Genomic DNA, 24,318 nt, shown 5'->3' with positions numbered 1-24,318 from the left:
TTCTATAGTTAACTTTGTCTTTATTTTAATTGGGCTGTTTGTTAAGCTCTCCAATAGCTGTTCCTGTTAACAATACAGTAAGTCATCCAAGAAAGTCATCTACAGAGGAGCAGAAAATTCGTTGTCATTTCCACCTCTGTATGATCATCTGAAGGAAGTCATCAGAACCCCATATAAAACATAAATTTGTGTCTTTAACTCTAATCTTTAACTGCATGTCCCTTAGGATGTGGAAGGTAAACCCACACAGACATGAGGATAATGTATAAACTCCAAAAAGACAACTGAGCAGAGGATTCAAACCCAGGATATAAACTTATCTAAGTACATGAGTAACATTCTCTCAGGCTTGTTTTGACACTTCAACCTGTTTCCACAGTTCATAGATGTAAAAGAAAGGGGGAGATATTCAGCTACAGTAGAAGTCAACCCTGACAATGGCCAGATGCTAAGAGTAAATACACAAAGGTTATAGTTTCATTTTGAACACACTGTTGAGGTCTACATAATAAGTCTGAGAAGGAGAACAGGCCCACCACCCTAGGACCATTCCACAATGAAACACTATGTAATCATAATTCTGTGCCACATCCAGTGCTTTTCCTCTTATATAATAAACTATTTACCAATTCAGCTCTGTACACTGTTTCATTGTTAACCCAGCCACAGGGGATGCACAAACCAGTGTGTTTCTTCGTATCGGTTCCAAGCCCAGATAAGGGTTACGTCAGGAAGGACGTCCAGTGTAAAATTTTGCCAAATCAATCTGCAGACAACAATAGAAATTTCCATACCGGATTGGTTGAGCACCAGGTTAACAATGACCGCCACCAGTACTGTTAGCCAACAGGCTGCTGGCGGAAAGTGGGCTACTGTTGGCCGAAGAAGAAGGAGAAGAGGAGGGGGGGAGACGTGTCTGGAGGCAGGAGGAGAGGAGAAAAGTAAAGAAAGTGGAACTGAGGGTAGGAACTTTGAATGTTGGCAGTACGTCTGGGAAGGGAAGAGAGTTAGCAGATATGATGGAGAGAAGGAAGGTTGATATATTGTGCGTGCAAGAGACTAAATGGAAGGGGAGTAAGGCCAGGTGGATCGGAGGTGGATTCAAATTGTTCTATCATGGTGTGGATGGGAGGAGAAATGGGGTAGGAGTTATTCTGAAGGAACAGTATGTCAAGAGTGTTTTGGAGGTGACAAGAGTGTTAAGCAGAGTAATGATTATGAAGCTGGAAAGTGGAGGTGAGATGATTAATGTTGTTAGTGCATATGCGCCACAGGTTGGGTGTGCAATGGGTGAAAAAGAAGATTTTTGGAGTGAGTTGGATGAAGTGATGAACAGTGTACCCAAGGGATAGAAAGTGGTGATTGGAGCGAATTTCAATGGGCATGTTGGTAAAGGGAACAGTGGAGACGAGGTGGTGATGGGTAGGCATGGTGTCAAGGAGAGGAATGAAGAAGGTCAGAGGATAGTGGATTTTGCCAAAAGGATGGACATGGCTGCGGTGAATATGTATTTTAAGAAGAGGGAGGAACACAGGGTTATGTACAAGAGTGGAGTAAGATGCACACAGATAGATTATATCCTATGCAGAAGAGTTGATCTGAAGGAGATTGAAGACTGCAAAGTGGTGGCAGTGGAAAGTGTAGTTAAGCAGCATAGGATGTTGGAGATCAAGAAGAGGAAGAGAGTGAGGGCAGAGCTAAGGATCAAATGGTGGAAGCTGAAAAAGGAAGACTGCAAGGTTGAGTTTAGGGAGGAGGTGAGACATGCACTGGGTGGCAGTGAAGAGTTACCAGACAGCTGGGAAAGTACAGCAGATGTAATAAGGGTGACAGTAAGAAGGGTGCATGGCGTGACATCTGGAAAGAGGAAGGAGGAAAAGGAAACCTGGTGGTGGAATGAGGAAATACAGGAAAGTATACAGAGGAAGAGGATGGCAAAGAAGAAGTGTGATAGTCAGAGAGATGCAGAAAGTAGACAAGAGTACAAGGAGATAAGGCGCAAGGTGAAGAGAGAAGTGGCGAAGGCTAAAGAAAAGGCATATGATGAGTTGTATGAGAGGTTGGACACTAAGGAGGGAGAAAAGGACCTGTACTGATTGGCTAGACAGAGGGACCGAGCTGGGAAAGATGTGAAGCAGGTTAGGGTGATAAAGGATAAAGATGGAAACGTTCTCATAAGCGAGGAGAGTGTGTTGAGCAGATAGAAAGAGTACTTTGACAGGCTGATGAATGAAGATAATTAGAGAGAGAAGAGGTTGGTGATGTGGAGATAGTGAAGCAGGAAGTACAATGGATTAGCAAGGAGGAAGTAAGGACAGCTATGAAGAGGATGAAAAATGGAAAGGCCGTTGGTCCAGATGACCAAGCATGGAGGTGATTAGGAGAGATGTGTGTGGAGTTTTTAACCAGATTGTTTAATGGAATCTTGGAATGTGAGAGGATGCCTGAGGAGTGGAGAAGTGTACTGGTGCCAATATTTAAGAACAAGGGGGATGTGCAGGACCGCAGTAACTATGGGGCAATAAAATTGATGAGCCACAGCAAGTTATGGGAAAGAGTAGTGGAAGCTAGGTTAAGAAGTAAGGTGATGATTAGTGAGCAGCAGTATGGTTTCATGCCAAGAAAGAGCACCACAGATGCAATGTTTGCTCTGAGGATGTTGATGGAGAAGTTTAGAGAAGGCCAGAAGAAGTTGCATTGCGTCTTTGTGGACCTGGAGAAAGCATATGACAGGGTGTCTCAAGAAGAGCTGTGGTATTGTATGAGGAAGTCGGGAGTGGCAGAGAAGTACGTAAGAGTTGTACAGGATATATACGAGGGAAGTGTGACAGAAGAGAGGTGAAAAAGAGAGTGCAGGCAGGGTGGTATGGGTGGAGAAGAGTGTCAGGAGTAATCTGTGACAGACAGGTATCAGCAAGAGTGAAAGGGAAGGTCTACAGGACGGTAGTGAGACCAGCTATGTTACATGGGTTGGAGACGGTGGCACTGACCAGAAAGCAGGAGACAGAACTGGAGGTAGCAGAGTTAAAGATGCTAAGATTTGCACCGGGTGTAACAAGGATGGATAGGATTAGAAATGAGCACATTACAGGGTCAGCTCAAGTTGGACAGTTGGGAGACAAAGTCAGATAGGCGAGATTGCGTTGGTTTGGACATGTGCAGAGGAGAGATGCTGGGTATATTGGGAGAAGGATGCTAAGGATAGAGCTGCCAGGGAAGAGGAAAAGAGGAAGGCCTAAGCAAAGGTTCATGGATGTGGTGAGAGAGGACATGCACGTGATGGGTGTAACAGAGCAAGATGCAGAGGACAGAAAGATATGGAAGAAGATGATCTGCTGTGGCAACCCCTAACAGGAGCAGCCAAAAGAAGATGACACTGTCTCATTGTTAAACTTTGCATCCAAGCCATTTTTCAATAACACACTTTGTAATCCAAGTTTAATGAATCACAGTTCTTTAGGGGCAGTCAAATAAGCCAAAGTGAACTTCACTTTTTGCCTTTTGAAAAACTAATTTGCATTTTGGTCTGCACCATGGATAACATAGAATAAGACAATATTTTAGCAATCATTCATTTTCATGGAAGATGTGCCTCTGACTTGCTCTTTCTTTCTGAAAATGACAGTTTGTATAAATTAAGATTTCCTACAACAGAAAGAAGTCACTGTGTATTATTCAGCTTTCGGCATCTTAGGTTTTTAGTATACCAAACCAGATTAAATTTTGTAGTTACGTAGCCATGGTGTATTAACCTTTCAGGTGTTTGGCTGTGGTGGTGCATTCCAAAATGGAAGTCAGTCTTAGTAAAGCTCATTGAGACTGACACTACACCAATTGAAGTAGCACTTGCAAACAAGTATATGCGCTGGTTATAGTGAAGTATCTTTTTTGTCACTGTTTAAATAATGTGTGCTCCCTTCGTCTTTCTTGAATACCGAGATAGAGGAAAAAGTCAACAAAACCACTTCCAGTTGTGCAATATTTCTTAAATAACATATCTCTTTCTTTCTCATCATAACTATTTGATAATATCAACACACAATCATTTCATCTCTATTTATAATCAAACTTTATATTAAAATATTTCTGCACTTAGGGAGGCCGAATATATTGGTGGAATTTTTTCATGATTACATATGCATTACCTAGATTACGTGCAAAGTAAAAATATTTATAGTCACTTAAAAACAAAGGAAAAGTGCTAGTATTATATAATATTTGTTGCAATAAATTGCTATAAATAAAACTGCATTTAGCTACATTTAATTATGATAATGATGTTCAATGTTTACACATTACTGTTAAATTGATGATATATAAATTAAATTAACTATAGTAATTGCAATAATATGAGTTATATTGAATACAGTTTTTAGTATCATGTACACATTTATATTTCCATGATACAAAAAATTCAGATAGTTGTTTTCCAGATGGAGTATCGCCACTGAAGACTGCTGAAGGTCTGTGCATCAGAGCTGGGGGGGTCCTCTACAGCGCATCTTCAACCTGAGCCTGGAACAGGGGGAGAGTCCCGAGGCTTTGGAAAACATCTTGCATCACCCCAGTCCCAAAGGTATCACGTCCTAGTGAGCTGAATGACTTCCGGCCTGTTGCTCTGACATCACATGTGATGAAGACCATGGAGAGACTGCTGCTTCACCACCTGAGGCCACAGGTTCAACACGCCCTCAACCCTCTGCAGTTTGCATATCAGGAGAAGGTGGGAGCGGAGGATGCCATCATCTATATGCTACATCGATCCCTCTCCCACTTGGACAGAGGCAGTGGTGCTGTAAGAATTATGTTTCTAGACTTCTCTAGCGCCTTCAACACAATCCAACCTCTGCTCCTTAGGGACAAGCTGACGGAGATGGGAGTAGATTCATACCTGGTGGCATGGATCGTGGACTATCTTAAAGACAGACCTCAGTATGTGCGTCTTGGGAACTGCACATCTGACATTGTGGTCAGCAACACAGGAGTGCCACAAGGGACTGTACATTCTCCGATCCTGTTCAGCCTATATACATCGCACTTCCAACACAACTCGGAGTCCTGCCACATGCAAAAGTTTGCTGATGACACTGCTATCATGGGCTGCATCAGGAGTGGGCAGGAGGAGGAGTATAGGGACCTAATCAAGGACTTTGTTAAATGGTGCGACTCAAACCACCTACACCTGAACACCAGCAAAACCAAGGAGCTGGTGGTGGATTTTAGGAGGCCCAGACCCCTCATGGACCCCGTGATCATCAGAGGTGACTGTGTGCAGATGGTGCAGACCTATAAATACCTGGGAGTGCAGCTGGATGATAAATTAGACTGGACTGCCAATACTGATGCTTTGTGTAAGAAAGGACAGAGCCGGTTATACTTCCTTAGAAGGCTGGCGTCCTTCAACATCTGCAATAAGATGCTGCAGATGTTCTATCAGACGGTTGTGGTGAGCGCCCTCTTCTACGCGGTGGTGTGCTAGGCAGGCAGCATTAAGAAGAAAGACGCCTCACGCCTGGACAAACTGGTGAGGAGGGCAGGCTCTATTGTTGGCATGGAGCTAGACAGTTTGACATCCGTGGCAGAGCGACGGGCGCTCAGCAGGCTCCTATCAATTATGGAAAATCCACTGCATCCACTAAACAGTGTCATCTCTAGACAGAACAGCAGCTTCAGCGACAGACTGCTGTCACTGTCCTGCTCCACTGACAGACTGAGAAAATCGTTAACATTATATAAAGTTATTGTCTGTTTTTACCTGCATTACTATCAATCTTTAATTTAATATTGTTTTTTGTATCAGTAAGGTGCTGCTGGAGTATGTGAATTTCATCTTGGGATTAATAAAGTATCTATCTATCTATCTATCTATCTAAATAAAATAACACTTCCAGCTGAGTAATTTTTCTCAAATTTCATATGTTTGCTTTTTATCATTATAAATATCTATACAAAATTTTGAAACATCTATCTGTGATTATAACCAGAATTTACTTGAAAATTCGCAAAAGTATTCAAGTAAAGTACCACTTCCGGTTGCTGGAAGTGACCTAAAAGTTGATAGGATTCCTTATTTTGATGTAAAGCAGGTATACAAAATCTCATTGACCTAGGTCAAAGCATTTGACTTATCACATTTACACACAGAGAGACATAATTTAAAAAAGGTATTTTCGGGCTCAAGAAAGTCTAAAACATCAAGATTTATCAAAATCTCGAGGTTGAATTTTTTCACGATTTCTATACTTTATACTATGTATATAAGAAAGTAAAAATGACAAAAAAAAAGTCTTGCTTGCATTTGACAACTTATTACTCACAGTAAGCAACCCAATCTGCAGCAAAAGAAACAAATTACTCTTGTGTTATTTTAAATATAAACCACACAGGATTTTTAACTCAATGAAAAGTACACATACTTGCACCAAGATCAATTAACTGAAAAAATCTTTATCATCTATACCAAAAATAATTCTATACATTTGTATAGTGTTTCTCCCAGTACTCAAAGTACTTTACATAGCGAGTGGGAAGCCACTTCAACAACCACTGATGTGCAGCATCCACTTGGATGATGCGATAGCAGCCATTTTGCACATTACCACACATTAGCTGTTAGATGGTGAAGGGGCAACAGATAGTTAGCCAATTAGAAACAGGGGAAAATTTGGGGGCCAGAATGACTAGGCCTTGGTGGGCAGTTTAGCGAGGACACTGGGATACATCGTACTCTTTATGAAGGATGCTCAGGGATCTTTTCTGACCATAGAGAGTCAGGACCTTGATTTTAAGGACAGGGCCATTTTTACAGCACAGTGACCCCATCTTCTGATTATAAATGCAACAAACAAGAAAACCAGTAGCCACAAGTGTTCACTGTGATCAGGCTAAAGTAATACTGATCTAGAATGTAGAGTTTGGGGTCTAAGAGGGGGCACTTATTGCTCAACCTGAATGAATGAAATCAAGACAAGTGCAATTTATGCCAAGATACACAAGCTTATGTACATACCTAAACTGTTTGTTTCTGCTTTTCCTTGAGTCAAGATAAAATTATAATACAGGGTGAAATCTATGTCAACTGTTGACTATGGAGACTACTATTTGTATAAAGCAGTGTTAACAACTGGCTAGTCATATGTTCCAACATTCACTCATACTTTGTGGTGGTCATCATGAGACAGTACTTCTCAATTTCATATCTGCCCATTTGTTTTAAACTGACTTGCTCAATTATAAGGTTGTAGTGGGGCTGGAGTATACACCAGCAGCATCAAGACCACGGGAGTCATCTATACTACTAAACCACAGTTTAATTTATGCACAGACGGCGGACGCACTGCATGCGCACTGCGCCTCAGAGTCAAACCCAGCAGCTTCCCAGAGTCAGTAGGTGGCGTCCAAACAACACAACCTGTGAACTAAACCTGCTCTAATCCACTGTGCAATCACATAACGGTAATTCAGTATTAAAAGTAAGAGTTGTACCTAACGACACGGCCACAGAGAAACAAAAACAACACCGCATGGATAAAAACAATAAAACGGAGGCTCCTACAATGCGCTTCAAAAACACCAAAGCAAAGAAGACACGGCTCCAAAAAGAAACAGCTCAAATAACGGAAATACAAAAACGAGCCCGTATGGATAAAAACAATGAACGAAGGCGCCTACAATGCACCTCTGAAACAGCACAAGCAAAGGAGTCACGGCTCCAAAAACAAAGAGCTCAATGATTACAAATACACAACCGAGCCCGTATGGATAAAAACAATGAATGAAGGTGCCTACAACACGCTTCTGCAACACCAGATGTAAGAGAGGCACGGATCCAAAAAGAAACTGCAAAAAGGCTACAAAGTCATTTAAAAGGTTTAAGACTTTCAGTATTCCAACAAAGAAAAAGCCAAAGACAGGAACGATGGACAGACGCTGAACAATTCCGCCATGTAGCTGAGAACGCATTCTATAATGAGTCCACTGTTCATGAAAATTCATTGGGTTTAATGAGTGTCATTTGCAGTCATTGTCATTCACTTAACTTCCTTGAAGAAAAAACTGCCAGTATAACTGATGAGTTTACACGTTGTTGTCAAAAAGGTCAAGTTAGGCTGCCTCCTTTGGATCAATATCCTGAATATTTATGGAAGCTTTTGACTAACAATGTACCCGAAAGTAAAAGCTTTATGGAATGCATTAGATCCTACAATAGTTCATTTGCTTTTGCATTTACCGTGGTTAATATCAAGCCACCACCTGGGAATGGTCCATACTGCTTTCGCGTGTGTGGACAAATATTGCATCAGATTGGAACTGTGCACCCTGAGCCAGATCACGACCGCAAATATGCCCAAATTTACGTCTTAGATTTAGATGACGCAGTTTATCAATGAATGAACCTTCCTGAAAACAAGCAATGCACAGAGTTGATAATGAGAGACGTAGCTGAAGTCATAAACAATCACCCATTACCTAACTCTATAAAAATGCTACATGAGGTTGAAAAAGAAGCCAATACAAAAGCCGAGGCAGAGGTTGTGGCACCAACTAAAATTGCCTTAGTGATAATAAAGGACAAAGAACAGGATCCGAGACGATACAATGTTCCCAACATTAATGAAGTAGCAATTGTGTTTCAAAGTAAAGACAGTGAGCCTTCGTTTCACCGCGATATTGTCATGTATTTACGTCCTGATGGAACCAACCAACCTAAATTCCAACGCGTGGACATTTGTTTTCCTAACTTATAAGTGCAACAACTCAAAGACATTTTCGGATTAAATAATGTAACAAAATTCAATTTTGACGCTCCCACCCTCCATCATTTTTCATTCCACCAAATATCAGGGAGAATACAAACTGATTGCCATTCTTGCATATGCAATTCTTTACAGAATCGGTGTTGTATGCAAAGATAGTACTTGATGCTTTATGTCTCTGTGTGCTTTTCTTAAACATTCATTTCATTTTTTGGATCACCGAGGCACATGCGCAGAGCGTTACCAGAATCAAACCGAGCAGCTTCCCAGAGTCAGTAGGTGGCACCCAAACAACAAAACCTGTAAACTAAACTTGCTCTAATCCACTGTGCCAGCAGGCAGTGTGCTATATTGAAATCACATCACGGTAATTCAATATTAAAAGTTGGTTGGATTATGATTCCTAACAGTGCACGACTGAAGCCTAACGACACAGCCACAGAACAACAAAGACGAGACCGCATGCATAAAAACAATACACGGAGGCTCCTACAACGTGCTTCGGGAACACCACAAGCAAGGATGTCATTAAACGAGCCCGTATGGATAAACACAATGAACGAAGGCGCCCACACAAAGAAACCGCTTTAGTGTAAATGTGTTTATTTCATTAAATTAAAACTTTACCAGGACGGTCCCACCCTACATCATTTTTCATTCCTCCACAGATCGTAGGGAATAGAAACTGATTGCCATTCTTGCATTTGCGATTCTTTACAGAATCGGGGGTTTACTGGTTTCATCATAGGTCACACTCACATTTACCCAGTCAAGATCAATTTTGATATGCAAATTAGTCCGAGCAGCTCTGAAATTTGGACAGTAACTACTGTACTTGAGAGTAAAAACTTGCACAGAAGGTGAACACTGAACACAAAATAAGGGCATAATGGGAGTTCCCCCAAACACCTTAACTTTCTGAGAAGCGAAAAGGTTCTAAAGACATGTAAAATGTAAGCACAATTTAGAAGTAGAATGTTTCAAAGACATTAAACTGTCTATGTTATAGTGACCAAAACTGCACACAATTTTATTGGTTTATCCAGAGAGGCTAAGGAGTGCAACACACAACTTATTTGCTAATACAGCAGCAATTTTCAGTACCCTGGCCCATAGTTTCAGTCCCTGCACGGAACAGAAGTCAACAGAATGCTGTGTGTGAGAACATAGCTACAAAAAAACAGATTTCTGAAACTTCACACTTTTATGAGAAATAAAACCTTTAAAAGGTGTTCCACTGTAGTTTGGTTTTCCCTCTCTGTCACACACATAAGGAGGGCTCTTTTTGCTAGATCTTTCTTTTTCAGAAGCAGTGGGATGCCCTCAGAATAAGTTGTCAGAGATTGTCAATTCTGAAGAAAACATTGCTAAATTCTACTAAGCCTGGCTGCCCATGGGAGCACTCTTTGCAGTAGTGTCAGTGCTAAGTTTTGCTTTATGTCTGTTCTGTGAATTGATGCTTCACTAGCTATTCCACATCTCACTTTTGAAATAAAGTGTGCCACTGCAAGCATACAAAGGAAGCTGCCAACATGACCATTTAGAACATCATCCAGGCTCCTGCTCTGTGACTGTGAACTGCAAATTGTTTATTATGCTATTATTAGTTCTAATCTTCCTTATGCCCATAGTCACTATGGACAGGTGTTTCAAAGGTCACGTTAAGCTACGACTTTAAAATGAAATTCCAAATAAATATTGCAACCATTATATAGAAATCATAATCTGACTTAAAATTAATGCCAAAATATCCAGCATGATGCCTATGTAAAGCATATGTTAAAAATTAAAGTCTCAAATAACAAATCCAGCTACTTTGTATCGCTGCATTCTAAAATATGGTCTACAAAATTTTATTATTTAGAAAACAAAGCATTTTTGTTAATGACATTATTTACAGCACAGCCTCTTTATGATATCCATTCTTTACAGAAACTTATGTACTTAATATAGGGTCTCGTCATGGTTTTACTTATCACCAAAAACCTTAAATCTGAATTAGTGTAGCTATTGATGATGTTGAAGTATTTTACAGTTTTACTGGATGACTATAATATTCATACAAATATGAAAAGTAACTTCTAGGGTAAACGTTTTCTTTTCATAATTAATTCCAAGGTCTTCTCAAAATCATTAAGGGTTCTAAACACTTTTTATAATCACAAAATAGCTTTAATTATTATGTGTGTGTCACACAATCAAGTTGGATGAGTGGAACAGATTTATATAAAATTTTCAAAAATGCATTTTTTTAAATGAACTATTTGTAGATATTTCAGACAATGTATTGTTTTTTTACATAACATTTATCTAATAATATATTGAAAATTAATGGTAATAAAAATAAAACAATAGCACTTCTGGCTCTGGTTGTGCAGTGAACACACTCTTCCTTAAAAACACAACAGTTTTCAATAAATTAACTAAACTCGCAATTTGGCTTATGTATTCAGCATCACATTAAACACACACTTCAAAATTAAACATGTCATTTATTTTTTATTCAGCTTCGGTGAACGTCTTACTAGCAAAGCACCATATAAATATCTGACCACCACAATATTTCACAGGTCAGGTCAGGCTGGGAGCATGCACAGGTACAGCACGTTGCCGCACCCACCACAGGACAAAACAGCTCAGGATTCTGGTTGGCAACCCCCCAGGCAAACATGCGGTCTAGTCCCACCCTCCAGAAATGACCCTCTATCTGCCACAGCCAGGTGTTACATGGGCATCCCCTTGGCCTGGTCTAGCCACTCGGGTTCTTAACAATGAGGAATCTGTGAGCTAGATCACCCTCGGGGAATCGCGCCACATGGCTGTAGTGTTGTAACTGACGCTCCCTCATAATGCAGGTCATGTGCCTCATTCAGGACTCCATGAGCAACCGCTCGTTCGACACAAAGTCAAACCAGCGGTACCCATGGATTCTTCGAAGAGACAGAGTAACAAAGGAGTCCAGTCAGTGTCCATGTCTCACAACTATATACCAAGACAGGAAGCACTAAGACCTTCATGCTTTTGCATAGATTATCAGGAGCGCCACACTATTCCACCACAGAAAAATTTGGTGCACCTTTTTTTTGTTCTTTATTTCGCCTTATACAATTTCTTGTATTAGGAATGTGTTAGTTTTCGCATACCCCTTGGGGTCAGAGCACAGGGTCAGCCATTGTACAGCGCCCCCTGGAGCAATTACAGGTTAAGGGTCTTGCTCAAGGGCCCAGCAGAGTAGGATCTCTTTTGGCAGTGACGGGGATTCGAACCGGCAACTTTCTGGATACCAGCCCAGATCCTTAGCCTCAGAGCCACCACTCCACCCTAAAGTTGCAGTAATGTTTGAAATTAGCTGTCATATTTGGTGAAATGTCCCAACTATTTTCCTTTTGCAGCAAAGCAAGTGGTTTCATTTATGTGAAACTCAGTTCTCTCTTTGCTATGTAGTATGCCAAGTTTACTTTAACTGAAAGTTCTTATCTTTTGGAATCATCATTCATCTTTTTTGTTTCTGGAAACCTTTTACCACTGCATATTCTTTAGCACATTTGCTTTCACCCAACACATCATTTTGTTGCCTGCCACATGTCATTTGTTATCAGGAGTGTGCTATTTGATTTTCACATTTGAAACTGTACGATCCTGCCACAAAATCTGTTTTACTGGATAAACTATGCTTGCAGCAGAACTTACACATCATCATGTCTTCCTCCAGATTGTGTAAAAGCCAGTTCAAGTCTGATAGCTAGCTAGTCTGGAATTTTAGCTTTTCCTCCCAGCTCCTATCTTTTGACTCACAATGAGAGATATGGCTTCCAGTTGCAGTTAATATGCTGCACTCTCGTGGAGTTTTTAATTTCCTTTGCACACAAGACTGAAAAACATTTTCTACTTGGATGGGTACTTAACGTTTCTTCACAGCAATTTTTTTTGCAAGCACATACATGCTAATGTTACATGTGAATGCAAGTATGAAATGCAGCAACATTATTTAGCAGAGTGACTGAGGAACAAAACAAAAAAGAATATGGCAAATGAAAATCTGAACATGCAGTAGCCGGTGGCTAATGACAAATTTTTTATTCATTAATCATAAAACTCTGTTGCATATGTAGGCTGGTGTTTTGTTAGTGCATTGTAGTGGGCTGGATGATGATTTGATTCCTCACTTCAAATCGAAAGTTGTGTCGTTATGCCTAGCCTAGGAAATATTGTGTTCATATACCTGTATTACATAAGGCTGAAGTAACATTCAACTTACTGGGAAAGTTTTACTCCTCCACACAGTCTGAAATGGTATGGTCTCCTGTTCAAATGTTTGTACATCTCCAATGTGCTCTCATGCCATCTGAGATCAGAGCTATACATATTGCAACTCATGACTTTTTTTTTTTTTGCATTCAGAGTAAAGTGTTACCAAGCCCTGGAAGTCTTAGGTCCAAGAGTGGCATTTGGGGGTGGCAAGTGGGGCCCATGTCCCATTCAAGCAGATATGTCAAGTTATATTCTCCAGTTATATTTTGATAAAATCCGTGTGTTATCTTGCAAAAATTTAGCTAAATACTGTAATGAGAAAATCCGATGTATGTTAACATTATTCTTATAAAATTTGTGCGCAACTTTATACAGTTCACACATACCGGTAACAGCATTTGATGTAACCGGCCCCGTGTGGGGATGGTCAGCCCTAGGCCCCGCACACCCCTAAGGCCGCCTCTGCTTAGGTCACACTGTCTTTACTACCACTTGCTTATTGTCTGCCTTTTTTCAAATGTGTTCACAACTTAATGAAGTAGTGACGCAACTGCATGGCAAAATGTATTAGGCCTAATGACTTAATCAACTACAGTAATTGATGAAATTGACCGTTGCCAACATTTTTAATTTATCCATTATTGTCGATAATGTTTATTAGTTGTTGTAGCTCTAGAAAAATATTCACTACTAGCCAACCCGCGGCGTAGCATACTCCGCATAATTATGCATTGATGGGTGAACACTTCCTGAACGACACAGTTGTCCAAACAGAAGTGAAAATAAAATTGAGCCCGGTGCATTCTTTAACTGCACTTTCTGCCTTGTAGCGCAGTGGTAGTGTTTCTGGTTAACAGTAAGGAGACTGTGGAAGATTTTGGGTGTGCTTCCTGGTTCCTCCCTGTGTGGATAGCGCTTTGAATGAAAAAAGTGAACATCTGCAAAATCCGTAACGATGCGTTCAGTAAGTACAATGCACACGCGTTTAATTTGCCAGCCGTCTTTTCAGGTTTGGGCTTATTTTGCAGTGTTACCGCTTGTGCATATTAAATCTTGAAATCCTTCGAGTAACTAATTAACACTAAGTAACACCCACCCACCCAGCTTGTGTGAAAAAAATGCGCCGGTTCATTCATCATTTTGTTGCAGCCTATCAAAGACTTGCTGCCCCCAACTCCTCACCTGAGTCGCTGTTGTCTGTGCACCTCTGAGCCACGTTGTCCTTTCATTGTTCTTTGCAGTTTCGGCTGCTTTTGTATATATAATCCACCAAGTCACCCGACCACAGTAGTAGGAGGGGGGTGGGGAGCGTACACAGGGCAGGGACGTATTCAGAGGGAGCGTATAACCCGCACTCAGTGGGTATTCCTCGTTCGTGGGGAACAATTCGAGAAAGAGCTATCAATCTGTCAATCCTCTCCGTGTCCGGGCAGGGTGAAGTTTCCCGTGTGGAGTCAAATAAAGCAAGATTTGTGTGTGGCGAGTTGTTGTGTTCGAGCATATGAGCAGGCACTGTGAATGCCTTGAGAGCGTGGGTGGACGCGTGCCGGATGAATGAGTATCTATATAATATATATATATCTATATAATGAGTATCTATATATCTTCTTAGATATAGACAGTGTCTGATAGTTCAACTGATGATACAACTATCATACTTGTGATGGTTTTACACTTCAGCACATTCCGGTGAACTCTGGTAATAGTCAGGCGGGCAGGCGTATAGAACTGGTGCTCTTAGAGTTGGTGGGCGTGTCTCTCTAACGGTTCAAGTTCTTGGGCGGTGCTCTGTCGTTTGTATCACATGGTCGGACGACTTGGTGGATTATATATGATGATGATTAAATGTTAAAACCCTTCGAGGAACTAATTAACTAACACCAACCCCGCTTGTGCATATTAAATGTTGAAATCCTTCGAGGAACTAATTAACTAACCAACACCAACCCACCCACACAGCTTGTGTGAAAAAATGCGCCCGCACGGTCAGATGACTTGGTGGATTATATATGATGAACATTTGCAAAATCCGTAACGCTGCTTTCAGTAAGTACAATGCACACGCGTTTATATAGTAAAAGGCAAATTATCCGCGACAAACAAACTGTTATAAATGCTGCATACCAAGCCGCGGCGTAGTATACGTTGCATAATCATGCCGCTTTTTAAATGTTTTTAAGCAGAGGGAAAAAAATGAACATTTGCAAAATCCGTAACGCTGCTTTCAGTAAGTACAATGCACACGCGCTTAATTTGTCGGCCATTTTTTTGCCAGTCGTCTTTTCTGGTTTGGGCTGCTTTTGTAGTATTACCGCTTGTGCATATTAAATGTTGAAATCCTTCGAGGAACTAATTAACTAACTAACACCAACCCACCCACACACAGCTTGTGTGAAAAAATGCACCCGTACTTTCATAATTTTGTTGCAGCCTATTAACTGTTTTAGACGCTGCATTCAGCAATTGACATCCACGACAAACATGCCTCTTTTTACATGGTCCTGCATTGGTGGGCGGGAAATGTTTTCCCTGTTCCTGCAGGACCATCTAAGAAGATGCATGTTTGTCGCGGAAACGAATTGCTGCATGTAGCGTGTAAAACAGTTTGCTACGGTGCACGCGCTCGTGCATCGTAAGCGAAAAGTCAACGTGGCTCGGAGGTGCATGTGTACTGTAGCCCAGATGAAGATAAATGACGGCGTTTTTTCCCCAGTCGACGCGTCCAAGTTGGTGGGCGTGGCTCTGCGAGTTGTCGTCGTAATCCAATGGTCTTAGAGTTGGTGGGCATGGCTCCTTCCTGCGTGCGCCATTGGCGGCTTACTTGTCGGCGGCTTAGTGAATCCACGCTCCTTCCGGCGTGCTTTCCATGGGTGGCTACTTGTTTTCCGGCTTAGTGAATTATATATATAGATAGATTTTAATGCAAATTTTACTGAACACTCCAGCATCTAAAGCTAGAAAACTGTAAATCACACTGTAAATTGATGTATATCAGTCTGCATAAGCTTAAGGTAATACCATTTTTAAGAAAGCACTCTATTAAGGGCACACTGACCACTAAGATGAGAAAGATGAAATCTGAATTGATGAGAAAGATGAAATCTGAATTAGGGAAATAAATGATTTACTACTCCTACCAGAATTGATGCGGTGGTTATTTTATAATACTCTTTACATTGTTTTTTTTTTAATAAATATAATTTTCATTTTTATTCTCTTCTTAAATAAACTTTCATGTTCTTTCTCTTCTGGTCTACCATCTATTGTAATTGGCAATGGGCTCATAAGTGGAAGTAGAAGTGTGCTTTGTAAGAAAAAAATACTGATTACAAAGATCATGGAATGTTTCAATTATTCATACACAAAAACATACCGTTTTAATTTCTACCTTTTCTGATGATTTTTGAAGACAAAATAAAGATCACCATATACTTCCCCTTCCCACACCAAATTGCTGTCCTGACCACCATTTCTGCTTTCATGTTATCTCATACAATGACATCACCAAAGACACTAACCATTAACCCAGACCTAATTTTCTCAATGCCCACCTCCACCACTTCTCATGGCACCCCCTGAAATGCCTTCCCCAGATCTACAAATGCATAATGTAGCTTCTTTCCCTTTGTCTGATGATTTTCCTTTATTTGCCTGGCAAGAAAGATTACTTTTGTTATTCTCCTCCCAAGTTTGAAATCAAATAATATTTCAGTAACTTTCACTTGATCCCAGATTTTTGTCTTTAGCACTCTCTCAGACACCTCCATTATCTTCTCTAAAAGCTTGATTGCTCAATATTAGCCACACTCTAATTAATTACCTCTTCCTTTGTATACTGAACACTTCTTTTCCAATCTTCAGGAATGCTCCATTCACACACAATTATGTTGCAATGATCTATTAACTATTTACCTCTAGAACTTTCTGCTGTTTAAAAAGGCTTTTTTTTTAAATCCAACTCATATTTGCTCTATCACACGGATAATAGCATTAACTCACAAACCCCCACATAGCTTATTCACTTTGATAAAATCTTCAGCACATACATTAAACAATTCATACTTGGATGGCATGGTGGCAGTGCTGCTGCCTTACAATAAAGAGGCCAGGGTTTACATCCTGGATACTGCCTGCTTGAAGTCGGTATGTTCTCCATGTGTCTACATGGGTTTTCTGTAAGTACTTTGGTTTCCTCTCAGAATCCAAGGACATGTAGGTCAGGGGGATTGGTGATTCTAAATTGGCCCTAGTGTGTGTGTGTGTGTATGTGAGTGTGTTTACACGGCAAAAAGTACGGAGTGCTCTCCAGGGATTACTTCTGCATTGCACCCACTGCTTGCTATGATAGGCTCTAGCTTCCTGGTTAAGCAGGTTTAGAAGATGGATAATTGAATGGATATTTCCTGGCTTCCTTACCAAAGTGTGCACAAGATGGGCTTTTTATAATATATACATTGTCATAATTTTCATTTGTGCTAAATGAATTCAAACACATAATACACCAAGGAGCTTAAAAAAAAATAATGACACTTGTGGAGTTAAAATCAAACATTCCACAATTCTTAGTAGCTAATACATTTCATTGGAAAAGTAGTGAACTATATGCTTTATAACAAAATTATTTCTTACCCCTTTTCATTCTTGATTCCTTGATTTCTTCACACATTCGATTGAATTCTGGATCTAGTTCAGCTGCAAATATTGCATGTGCAGTGTCCTTCAGAGTACACGCTCTGTGTCTTATTATTTTATCTGCCCAGGAAAACACAAAATAGGCAAGTTTAAACGTACATGAAAGCAACAAGTTCAGAAATTCAATAATCTTGTAAATAATAGCTTCAAACTTCTATACAATCATTATTAAGTTATTTACTAATGTAATGTCTTGTACATTGTGCCAATGTCTTGTACCTACTAAAACAAAACTTTAAATCAGAAAAGAGCCACTGTGTTGAACATAGCATAAAAAAGCAAACATGCCAGCTGTTCACATTTCAGGCTACCATCATCAAGAGAACCTGAAATGCACAATGAAAGCACAGTATATCATTCTAGTCAATACCAGATATACACTGCCTGGCCAAAAAAAAAGTTGCCACCAAAAAAAAAGGTCACACACTCTAATATTTCGTTGGACCGCCTTTAGCTTTGATTATAGCACACACCCGCTGTGGCATTGTTTCGATAAGCTTCTGCAATGTCACAAGATTTAGTTCCATCCAGTGTTGCATTAATTTTTCACCAAGATCTTGCATTGATGATGGTAGAGTCTGACCGCTGCGCAAAGCCTTCTCCAGCACATCCCAAAGATTCTCAATGGGGTTAAGGTCTGGACTCTGTGGTGGCCAATCCATGTGTGAAAATGATGTCTCATGTTCCCTGAACCACTCTTTCACAATTTGAGCCTGATGAATCCTGGCATTGTCATCTTGGTTTGCCTCACTGATTAGTGGTTTTCTTACGGCTACACAGCTGTTCAGTCCCAATCCCTTGAGTTCTCTTCGCATTGTGCGTGTGGAAATGCTCTTACTTTCACTATTAAACATAGACCTGAGTTCTACTGTTGTTTTTCTTCAATTTGATTTCACCAAACATTTAAGTGATCGCCAATTACGATCATTCAGGATTTTTTTCCAGCCACATTTCTTCCTCGAAGACGATGGGTCCCCACTATCCTTCCAGTTTTTAATAATGTGTTGGACAGTTCTTAACCCAATTTTAGTAGTTTCTGCAATCTCCTTAGATGTTTTCTCTGCTTGATGCATGCCAATGATTTGACCCTTCTCAAAATGACTAACATCTTTTCCATGACCACGAGATGTGTCTTTCGACATGGGTGTTTAAGAAATGAGAAGCAACTCATTGCACCAGTTGGGGTTAAATAACCTGTTGCCAGCTGAAAGATAATCGCTCATGCAGTAATTATCCAATAGGAGGCTCGTACCTATTTGCTTAGTTAAATCCAGGTGGCAACTTTTTTTTTGGCCAGGCAGTGTATGTGCTTCATCATGTGAGGGTCTGGGTACAACCCCTGGCAGGGAATAAACTGTGCTGGGCTCAAAGGGGGAACACATTTCATTTTTAAGTAGTGTAACCAGATAATTTGTAGGATGTTTATTCAATAATGTCTCCTTAAAAAATGGAGATGCCGCCGGTATAGCCATCTCATAGGGGCACTTCCCGACCACATGTCTCCACACTATAGCACTGGTCCAGTTACAATCCTGCTTCTCTTTTTCTTACCATTTAACCTCCAATCTTTTTCTCTATCTTTACATTTCTTGTTCTTTTTTTTATTTTTTTTATTTCCTCTTTGTTCTACTCAGGCTATTTTATACCTTAGGCAGATGTGCTTAATCATGAACCCCAGAGCGCTAATGAGGAAATCGACAGAGAGACAGTCACCCTGATTTTATATGAAATATGAGTTTCAAATTATGTTAAGGTTATAATAACAACTAGTATCATAATGTGTTGTTAAAGTTGTCTTATTCAGAAATACACTACATGTATTGATCATAATTTTGCTTGAGATGATGGCAAATGAACTTTTTTTTTATATGCAACTACAGCGGCATGGATAAGTATTCAAACCCCTTCCTTGAGCGTGAAAGTGACATAGTATAAAACTGCATTAAAAAAAAAAAAAAAAAAAGCTACATTTTACAAGTACCATAAATTTACACTGGCTGTTACAGACTCAGATCAAATGTATGTCTTTATCATAAAATAGTAATAATAGGAGCTCACTACTGAAAACACTAAATTCAGGGAGAATGCGGGCTCAAAGCAGTAACCTCTCAATTATAAAGCAACAGTTCTTTCCTCTGCACCGCCAAGCAGACGCTCCCCTTTGTATCAATTGATATTTGGGCTTCAGTTTTTACACATTGACAGCAACATGTACATTGAACAATTTTTTATGTTCTTGAAAAAAAGTGCACTTGTTTTGTTATACCTTTTGTGAAAGCATTTGATATTTGGATGTCAGTCTTCACACATTATAAACTTCATATCAACATTTTGTTGTTATTACTATAACATGAAAAATAATTTCTGTTTTATTTTTTTTTTTTTTTATATTTTTATTTTATTAATTTTCATTGTAATCATTCCATACAAACAGATCCATTTATAACCCAACAAATTTGAAAACAAATCAAACCCCACCCCTGAGAAGGAGAGCTTAGCTAAAGGAAAATTTCTTTAAGCTTTTTAATAAGGCAACATTAGACAAAAGAAGGGGAGAAGTAAATATCTATATAAATAAGAGATGGAGAAGGGAGTTAAATACAATAATAGTTAATTCTCTTATTCTAAAATAATATTGATTAAATCCTGCCAAGTTTTGAAAAAATTTTGTACAGATCCTCTAACTGAAAATTTGATTTTTTCCAATTTCAAATAATATAAAACATCAGTTTCCCACTGACTTATAAGAGGAGAATTAGGATTCTTCCAATTTAACAAAATAAGTCTGCGTGCCAAGAGTGTAGTGAATGCAATCACCGTTTGTTTGTCCTTCTCCAATTCAAGTCCATCTGGAAGGACACCAAACACAGCTGTTAGTGGGTTAGGAGGGATTGTGATACTAAGGCTGTCTGAGAGGCACTTAAAAATTTTTGTCCAAAATGATGTTAGTTTGGTGCAGGCCCAGAACATGTGACCCAGTGAGGCAGGAGCTTGGTTGCAGCGCTCGCAGGTTGGATCCTGGCCTGGAAACATTTTGGACAGTTTTAAGCGAGACAGATGAGCTCGATATATAATTTTTAGTTGAATAATTCTATGCTTTGCGCATATAGAACTCGAGTGAATTCTCTGCTTTGCTACCTTCCACTCCTTTTCTGATATATTGATTAAGAGATCTTCTTCCCAATGTCCTCTTGGATCTTTGAAAGGTAGGGACTCTAATAAGATTTTATATATTGCGGAAATAGTGTTTGTTTCCTCTGAATTGAGCAGTATTTTTTCCAGCATTGTGGAGGGTGCAAGGTGGGGGAAAATCGGGCAATTTCTGTTTAACAAAATTTCTAATTTGAAGATAGTAAAAGAAATGTGTAGCTGGGAGGTTAAATTTTGAATGTAATTGTTCAAAAGATGTAAATATGTTGTCTATATAAAGATCTCTGAGCATTTTAATCCCAAAACTTTTCCAGGTATTAAAAACTGGATATACTTGCGAAGGTTGAAAGAGGTGGTTCCCTTGCAAAGGTGCCACTGATAAAAGATTTTCCATCTTAAAATGCTTCCTAATTTGGTTCCATATTCTGAGTGAGTAAAGCACAATTGGGTTATTAGTATATTTGCGATAACTTTCATTTATTGGAGAGCAGAGCAGGGAATATAAAGAAGTACTACAGGATTTTACTTCTATTGCAGACCAAGCCTGTGTATGTGCATTTATTTGTGTCCAGGTTTTTATGGCTTGTATGTTTGCTGCCCAGTAATAAAACTGAAAATTAGGTAAAGCCGTGCCACCTTCTGCCTGAGGTCTTTGTAGGGTCGCTCTTCGGATACGTGGGTGTTTTGAGTTCCAAATGAATGAGGTTATTATTGAATCTAACTGTTTAAAAAACGATTTATTGATATATATTGAAATGTTTTGAAATAAAAAGAGAAGTTTAGGAAGGATATTCATCTTAACAATGTTAATTCTTCCGGCTAGAGTGAGATGAAGGGTTGACCATCTATGCAAGTCTTGCTTAATTTTTTCCATACAGACGCCAAAATTTTGTTGATAAAGAGCTTTATGTTTACTTGTGATATTTACCCCTAGGTATTTAAACTGATCTGCTATGGTAAAAGGTAGGGTGTCTAATTTAATATTATATGCTTGTGAGTTCACTGGAAAGAGTATACTTTTATTCAGATTAATTCTAAGACCAGATATCTTTTGAAATTCTGTTAGTGCTGTTAAAACAGCAGGGACAGTGTTTTCTGGGTCCGATATATATAAGACCATATCATCTGCATATAGAGAAATTTTCTGTTCCAGTCCTTCTCTGACAATCCCCTTTATCTGATGAGAATTTCGGCAGTGAACCGCCAGTGGTTCAATAGCGATTGCAAACAACAGTGGCGACAAGGGACATCCTTGTCTGGTACCACGTTCTAGTTTAAAGTAGTCTGAGCAAATTTTATTAATACAAACTGAAGCTTCTGGACTGGTATACAGTAGTTTAATCCAAGCACAAATATTCGGGCCAAACCCAAATTTCTCCAATGCAGTGAAAAGGTAATTCCATTCGATCATGTCAAATGCCTTTTCTGCGTCTAATGATAGTAATATCTCTGGGGTGTTTGATTTTGCTGGTGAATATATAACATTAAACAAGCGTCGGAGATTTGAAGATAGATGTCGGCCTTTAATAAATCCAGTTTGATCTTGTGATATTACCGAGGGCAGCACTTTCTCCATCCTTCTAGCTAGGATTTTTGAGAGTATCTTAACATCATTATTCAGGAGTGAAATTGGTCTATATGATGCACATTGTAACAAGTCCTTATTTTGTTTAGGAAAGACGGTGATTAATGCTTGTCGAAATGTTTGAGGTAGTATTTGGTAGTCTTTAGCTTCTGTAAATGTTACCAATAAGAGTGGAGCTAGCTGAGTGGAGAATTTCTTATAAAACTCTACGGGGTAACCATCAGGGCCTGATGATTTCCCGCTTTGTAGTGACTTTATAGCGTCTAGTAATTCTGTTAGCGTTAGAGGTTTACCTAGTTCCTCAGCACTTAAAGCATCTATTTGTGGTATTTGTGAATTATCCAGAAATGCATTAGATTGCGTGTTGTCTTCTTTGGGCTCAGTGGAATATAAAGACTTATAGTAATCTCTAAATGTGTGCATTATTTTATTATGGTCGATGATTTCTTCTCCATTCTTGTTGGTGATTACTGGTATTGCATTGTGAACTTCTTGTTTATGAATTTGTTGAGCTAAAAGCTTATTAGCTTTTTCTCCGTGTTCATAGTAATGCTGTCTAGACTTATAAATAAGTTGTTCAGTTTCTTTAGTTGTTAAGATGTTAAGTTCTGTATGCAGGGCCTGCCTTTTCCTGTGAAGAGCTTCACTTGGACGCCTGGCTTGTTCTTCATCTATTCTAGTAATTTCATTTCTTAACTCTGACACTTTCTTGGTTTCTAATTTATTTCTATGGGAAAGATATGAAATAATCTGGCCTCTTAGGAAGGCCTTTAGAGTTTCCCAGAGTGTTCCTGCAGAAACCTCTGTAGACGTGTTTGTCTCTAGGAAGAAGCTGATTTGTTTGGATATAAATTCTGTGCAGTTCTCGTCTGCCAATAAAAGAGGGTTAAGACGCCATCTGCGAGGTGAGTACGAGGGGCTTATTGATTTTAGCTCCAAGACTAGAGGGGCATGGTCAGAGATAGCAATTGTGTCATATTTGCATGATTTAATTGTAGGCAGGAAATTATTATCTATAAAAAAATAATCAATTCTTGAGTAGCTATAATGCACTGGTGAGTAGAACGAATATGTTCTTGAGTTTGGGTTAAGAAACCTCCAGGGGTCTGATAAGTTGTGATCATTTAAAAACTGTGTAATTATCTTTGCAGTATTAGATGTCGTCCCCCCTGTCACAGGAGTCCTATCTAAGAGTGGATTTAAAACACAATTAAAGTCCCCAGCCATTATAATTTTATGAGTGTTCACATTGGGAATGGATGCAAATAGATTTTGCATGAATTCCTTATCATCAACATTGGGTGCATAAACATTTATCAAAATCATTTTACTGTTATATAAGTTGCCCATGACCATCACATATCTCCCTTCTGGGTCCGACACTACCTCTGATGCTACAAATGGAACTGTTCTATGTATGAGAATTCCCACCCCTCTAGTTTTCTTTATAAAGCTAGAATGGAACATTTGGCCAGTCCAGTCTTTTTGTAATCTGAACTGATCCTTGGTTAGTAAATGGGTCTCCTGTAAAAATACTATTTTAGCGTTTAAGCCTGTTAGGTGAGAGCATACTTTCTTTCTCTTTAATTCGTGATTCAGGCCTTTAACATTCCAGCTCACAAAGTTAACTGTCCCATCATGGAGACATTGATTCTGAGTTTTTAATGTCATTTTATAGTTTTAATTGGTAATATGGCAGTTTTAATCTTAGTTTCAAGATTCCCCAGGAGTTGTTGCATGTTAGCCTGTTGCTGCATTGATATTTATAATTATAAGGATTATAAGAATAGATTAGATATAACCTGCTCTCCTTCTCTTCCCCCTTTATCCCCCCACCCCCCCATTTTGCCTCCCCACATGAGGCTAGACCCCACTTCTGTTTTA

The 24,318-nt window shown here is 39.4% G+C and overlaps 1 protein-coding gene across 1 annotated transcript in view; it reads right to left on the bottom strand.

Annotated features, from left to right (window-relative positions):
• atad2b (ATPase family AAA domain containing 2B) overlaps window positions 1-24,318 on the bottom strand; it is a 313,933-nt gene that overhangs the window by 26,998 nt on the left and 262,617 nt on the right. The window contains exon 23 of the mRNA XM_028798864.2: window positions 17,637-17,759. Within this exon, the coding sequence (XP_028654697.2) occupies window positions 17,637-17,759 (123 nt within the window). The remainder of the gene's footprint in view (window positions 1-17,636; window positions 17,760-24,318) is intronic.

This window comes from Erpetoichthys calabaricus, chromosome 3 (genome assembly GCF_900747795.2).
Source record: "Erpetoichthys calabaricus chromosome 3, fErpCal1.3, whole genome shotgun sequence".
Taxonomy (NCBI): domain Eukaryota; kingdom Metazoa; phylum Chordata; class Cladistia; order Polypteriformes; family Polypteridae; genus Erpetoichthys; species Erpetoichthys calabaricus.
This window is presented reverse-complemented; position numbering and strand designations above follow the sequence as displayed.